The sequence below is a fragment of the Leptodactylus fuscus genome, chromosome 4, assembly GCF_031893055.1.
Source record: "Leptodactylus fuscus isolate aLepFus1 chromosome 4, aLepFus1.hap2, whole genome shotgun sequence".
Lineage (NCBI taxonomy): Eukaryota > Metazoa > Chordata > Amphibia > Anura > Leptodactylidae > Leptodactylus > Leptodactylus fuscus.
In genome coordinates, this window is record NC_134268.1 from 2,833,220 (window position 1) to 2,839,707 (window position 6,488).

The 6,488-nt window shown below is 43.2% G+C and overlaps 1 protein-coding gene across 1 annotated transcript in view; it reads left to right on the forward strand.

Moving 5' to 3' along the window:
* The window catches only part of LOC142201223 (fucolectin-like), a 2,374-nt gene extending 677 nt beyond the window's left edge, over positions 1-1,697 (forward strand). The window contains exons 2-3 of the mRNA XM_075272047.1: positions 1,063-1,348; positions 1,529-1,697. Of these exons, the coding sequence (XP_075128148.1) occupies positions 1,063-1,348; positions 1,529-1,697 (455 nt within the window). The remainder of the gene's footprint in view (positions 1-1,062; positions 1,349-1,528) is intronic.
* The last annotated feature ends 4,791 nt before the right edge of the window (positions 1,698-6,488 follow it).

The window sequence follows — 6,488 nt, forward strand, 5'->3', positions numbered from 1 at the left end:
TATGACACTGTCAGGGCTCCTAGGACTATATATATCTATAATACATAGTGTATGACACTGTCAGGGATGTTAAGCAGAGGATACATATACTGAGTTTAACCCTACGTTGTGATGACACTTTTACGCATTTTAACATTTAAAACTCTCTAATAATTACCCTTTTGGGGAGATGGCGGCTGTCTGTGGTATTAGAGGCACCTGGTGATTATATTTCAAAAAGCAAGGGGTTTACATTGACATTAGGTCATTTTGATGACTTGTCCGTACTATTGGTTTGTTGTTGTTTTTGACCTTGAGTTTAGCCGAAAAATGAAGAATAGACTTTCCGAAACAGAAATCTGTGACCTCTTCAGTAATAGTTTGTGTGTATTGAGTAACAAAAACCCTTTAAGAAAAATATTTCAGTTCAGCACAGGCAGAATGTGTTTGGCTATTAGAACAGCAGTTCGTATGTATTTAATGGTACAATGTAAGACCCCCTGATAGTCTCAGATTAAGCTGCTCTCCTGCAAAACAGGTTCTGACTAAGTTAAGTTATTGGCAATGATGGGGAGAACTGCTGGGATTGTCCCTCACCCCTGTCTATTACTCTTTCCTATTACTGACTACATCTGACTAAGCTTTGTTCTTCTTCTCCTCAGACTCTTTAGCTCATAGTTTCCTTATAAGTACAGACCATTTGGGATATTGGGGTCGATCCAGTTCCTAATGAATTGGGTCACTCTTCTCTCCTGTGAGTTTTGCTTCCCTTTGAGGTGATAGTGCTATTATTACAGTCTGGGGTCCCAGAGGGGGTGAGAGGACTCTCGGAAAGAAACTGATGCCAAGAAGGAGCCCCCGCGGGATTAGGAAGGTGTATATGAGCTGCTCATTGTTCTGCACCTCCTGGAGCCTCCGCTTATTATCCTCTGGGGTCTGCCGAGTATAATAATGGCTCATGGAAGGTTAACTCCAAAAATCCAAGGTTCAGATCAACCTGAAATTTTTGGAAAACTTGTAATGAACCTGCACAATCCAAGTAACAATGACCTGACGTTTCAGCTTCTTGTTTTATATTCTCAGCCGTAAATCTGGCAAGAAGTGGAGAAGCCTCGCAGGACTCGGTTATTCTCCATGTATCCAAGAAAGGGGATGCCAAATACGCCATAGATGGGGTCAAAATTTCAAATTTTGTGAATGGCTCCTGCACTCACACCAGTGGACGTAACCCTCCATGGTGGAAGCTGAACCTGAAGAAGATCTACAAGATATCCAACGTTGTCCTAACCAACCGGGCGGAGTGTTGTAAGGAGCGACTGCTGGGAGCCGAGGTCCGAATTGGGAACTCCCCTGACAACAATAACCCAGTGTAAGTTCTTCAGACTCTGACATTTGCTTCCTGGGGTCCTCCAGTCCTCAGAGCCCACCCTCCATATAATACCATCAATGGTCAGAGGGGAGGGGGGTGGCTGGAGAGCAGAGGACAGGAGATGAGATGATGAATATGAAGGACGAGCGGTCATAAGGTTTTTGTGGATTTCTCCTCCAGGTGCGGTACGGTCACCAGTGTTTCGTCTGTCACCTTGACTTTTTGCTGTAACGGGATGGAGGGTCAGTACGTCAGTGTGGTCATCCCAGAACGCTCCGAGTTCCTGTCCTTGTGTGAGGTTGAGGTTTATGAAGATGTGGCCCCCGAGGAGATCAGAATCTGCTGGTAGACATAAGATGTTCCATTACCTGTGACCGGATCTTCTCCATGTCCCACACCGGTCTGTGGTCAGAGGTCTCTACTGCTCCTCCTACTTGTCATACAGCTCCACAATAAATCTCTTCTCTCTGTTGAACCCCGGGTCATTATTGCTTAATCGTCCACCTTTTGTTGCCTTTAGTATTCTATCTGTTTCTGGTAAAGCTGGGTGATGACCAACAAGTTATTGACAGGCCTCTCAAAATGAAATAAAATGTAACCCTATATAAAGAAGATGGTGTGACCTCAGCGGATGACGACTGTAAGTGGTATCACTGTGCTAGGACGGTCTCCCCATCACAGCAATAAGTGTACGAGGGTCAGGCCCAGATTCTGCTGGGGGTAAATCGCTATTGGGCGAGGTCCAGAGATAACAAGGACATGGAACACAATCTCAGGCTATAGACAACTAGTATGGATGAGATGTAGACCCTTAAATATGCACCACTGCCTGTAGTGCTGCCGCGCTCTCCTCGTCCTCTGATTGTCCAATTCATATAGATTGAGGGAAACGCGTCAACGTCGGGAAACTCTATTTCTGCTTCCTGCTCAACTTGCAACTAGCTCCATTTAGGTGTAGGATCCATCAGCTAGTATATAGGACACGGATGACCTGGTTGGGGCTCATCTCCTATAAGGATCTCACCACATCAAGGCTCCTGTATGTAGAATAGCTGAGGACCTTATACGTGTGAGGTTCTTCTGACCATCCTCGAGCCAAACGTTATGCATATCTTCTAGGGTCCATTAGGACTTCTTATACTAGTAGACAGTGGCATGCTCTTGTTCGGCTCTTGGGGGATGTTACTACACCACCGATCTTATGTCATAAATAGTTGAGGGAAAACCTATCCACATTCCAGGGATCTCTGGCAGCCGGCATTTCTGAGTGAAGACCGAGGGGATATCCGTTTTATATCTGCAGATCACTCTGTATTATTGAACTTTAACAGCTGAAAACCATATAAAAGATTTACCTGTTACACTATAGAATCCTGAACTAGAGAGATAGGAGATAATACACAGATAATACAGTGTGGGGGGTTCTGGGGATCAGTGTAGTGTTATACTAGAGAGATAGGAGATAATACACAGATAATACAGTGTGTGTGGGGTTCTGGGGATTAGTGTAGTGTTATACTAGAGAGAGATAGGAGATAATACAGTGTGGGGGGGGTCTGGGGATTAGTGTAGTGTTATACTAGAGAGAGATAGGAGATAATACACAGATAATACAGTGTGGGGGGTTCTGGGGATTAGTGTAGTGTTATACTAGAGAGAGATAGGAGATAATACACAGATAATACAGTGTGTGGGGTCTGGGGATTAGTGTAGTGTTATACTAGAGAGAGATAGGAGATAATACACAGATAATACAGTGTGGGGGGTTCTGGGGATTAGTGTAGTGTTAGTACTAGGGAGAGATAGGAGATAATACACAGGTAATACAGTGTGGGGGGTTCTGGGGATTAGTGTAGTGTTATACTAGAGAGAGATAGGAGATAATACACAGATAATACAGTGTGGGGGGGGTCTGGGGATTAGTGTAGTGTTATACTAGAGAGATAGGAGATAATACACAGATAATACAGTGTGGGGGGGGGGTTCTGGGGATTAGTGTAGTGTTATACTAGAGAGAGATAGGAGATAATACACAGATAATACAGTGTGGGGGGGGTCTGGGGATTAGTGTAGGTTATACTAGAGAGAGATAGGAGATAATACACAGATAATACAGTGTGGGGGGTTCTGGGGATTAGTGTAGTGTTATACTAGAGAGAGATAGGAGATAATACACAGATAATACAGTGTGTGGGGTCTGGGGATTAGTGTAGTGTTATACTAGAGAGAGATAGGAGATAATACACAGGTAATACAGTGTGGGGGGTTCTGGGGATTAGTGTAGTGTTAGTACTAGGGAGAGATAGGAGATAATACACAGGTAATACAGTGTGGGGGGGTTCTGGGGATTAGTGTAGTGTTATACTAGAGAGAGATAGGAGATAATACACAGATAATACAGTGTGGGGGGTTCTGGGGATTAGTGTAGTGTTATACTAGAGATAGATAAGAGATAATACACAGATAATACAGTGTGGGGGGTTCTGGGGATTAGTGTAGTGTTATACTAGAGAGAGATAGGAGATAATACACAGATAATACAGTGTGGGGGGGTTCTGGGGATTAGTGTAGTGTTAGGAGAGAGATAGGAGATAATACACAGGTAATACAGTGTGGGGGGTTCTGAGGATTAGTGTAGTGTTAGGACTAGAGAGAGATAGGAGACAATACACAGATAATACAGTGTGGGGGGTCTGGGGATTAGTGTAGTGTTAGGACTAGAGGGAGATAGGAGATAATACACAGATAATACAGTGTGGGGGTTCTGGGCATTAGTGTAGTGTTATACTAGAGAGAGATAGGAGATAATACACAGCTAATACAGTGTGTGGGGTTCTGGGGATGAGTGTAGTGTTATACTAGAGAGGGATAGGAGATAATACACAGATAATACAGTGTGGGGGTTCTGGGCATAAGTGCAGTGTTATACTAGAGAGAGATAGGAGATAATACACAGATAATACAGTGTGTGGGGTTCTGGGGATGAGTGTAGTGTTATACTAGAGAGGGATAGGAGATAATACACAGATAATACAGTGTGGGGGGTCTGGGGATTAGTGTAGTGTTAGGACTAGAGAGAGATAGGAGATAATACACAGATAATACAGTGTGGGGGGTTCTAGGGATTAGTGTAGTGTTATACTAGAGAGAGATAGGAGATAATACACAGACAATACAGTGTGGGGGGTTCTGAGGATTAGTGTAGTGTTAGGACTAGAGAGAGATAGGAGACAATACACAGATAATACAGTGTGGGGGGTTCTGGGGATCAGAGTAGTGTTAGTACTAGGGAGAGATAGGAGATAATACACAGATAATACAGTGTGGGGGGGTTCTGGGGATTAGTGTAGTGTTATACTAGAGAGAGATAGGAGATAATACACAGATAATACAGTGTGGGGGGTTCTGGGGATAAGTGTAGTGTTATACTAGAGATAGATAGGAGATAATACACAGATAATACAGTGTGGGGGGTTCTGGGGATTAGTGTAGCGTTATACTAGAGAGAGATAGGAGATAATACACAGATAATACAGTGTGGAGGGTTCTGGGGATTGGTGTAGTGTTAGGAGAGAGATAGGAGATAATACACAGATAATACATTGTGGAGGGTTCTGGGGATTGGTGTAGTGTTAGGAGAGAGATAGGAGATAATACACAGATAATACAGTGTGGGGGGTTCTGGGGATTAGTGTAGTGTTAGGACTAGAGAGAGATAGGAGATAATACACAGATAATACAGTGTGGGGGGTTCTGGGGATTACTATAGTGTTATACTAGAGAGAGATAGGAGATAATACATAGATAATACAGTGTGGGAGGGTTCTGGGGATTAGTGTAGTGTTATACTAGAGAGAGATAGGAGATAATACACAGATAATACAGTGTGGGGGGTCTGGGGATTAGTGTAGTGTTAGGACTAGAGAGAGATAGGAGATAATACACAGGTAATACAGTGTGGGGGGTTCTGAGGATTAGTGTAGTGTTAGGACTAGAGAGAGATAGGAGACAATACACAGATAATACAGTGTGGGGGGTTCTGGGGATTAGTGTAGTGTTAGGACTAGAGAGAGATAGGAGATAATACACAGATAATAAAGTGTGGGGGTTCTGGGCATTAGTGTAGTGTTATACTAGAGAGAGATAGGAGATAATACACAGATAATACAGTGTGGGGGGTTCTGGGGATTAGTGTAGTGTTAGGACTAGAGAGAGATAGGAGATAATACACAGATAATACAGTGTGGGGGTTCTGGGGATTACTGTAGTGTTATACTAGAGAGAGATAGGAGATAATACACAGATAATACAGTGTGGGGGGGTTCTGGGGATTAGTGTAGCGTTATACTAGAGAGAGATAGGAGATAATACAAAGATAATACAGTGTGGAGGGTTCTGGGGATTGGTGTAGTGTTAGGAGAGAGATAGGAGATAATACACAGATAATACAGTGTGTGGGGTTCTGGCGATTAGTGTAGTGTTATACTAGAGAGGGATAGGAGATAATACACAGATAATACAGTGTGGGGGGTTCTGGGGATTACTATAGTGTTATACTAGAGAGAGATAGGAGATAATACACAGATAATACAGTGTGGGAGGGTTCTGGGGATTAGTGTAGTGTTATACTAGAGAGAGATAGGAGATAATACACAGATAATACATTGTGGAGGGTTCTGGGGATTGGTGTAGTGTTAGGAGAGAGATAGGAGATAATACACAGATAATACAGTGTGGGGGGTTCTGGGGATTAGTGTAGTGTTAGGACTAGAGAGAGATAGGAGATAATACACAGATAATACAGTGTGGGGGGTTCTGGGGATTACTATAGTGTTATACTAGAGAGAGATAGGAGATAATACATAGATAATACAGTGTGGGAGGGTTCTGGGGATTAGTGTAGTGTTATACTAGAGAGAGATAGGAGATAATACACAGATAATACATTGTGGAGGGTTCTGGGGATTGGTGTAGTGTTAGGAGAGAGATAGGAGATAGTACACAGATAATACAGTGTGGGGGGTTCTGGGGATTAGTGTAGTGTTATACTAGAGAGAGATAGGAGATAATACACAGATAATACAGTGTGGGGGGGTTCTGGGGATTAGTGTAGCGTTATACTAGAGAGAGATAGGAGATA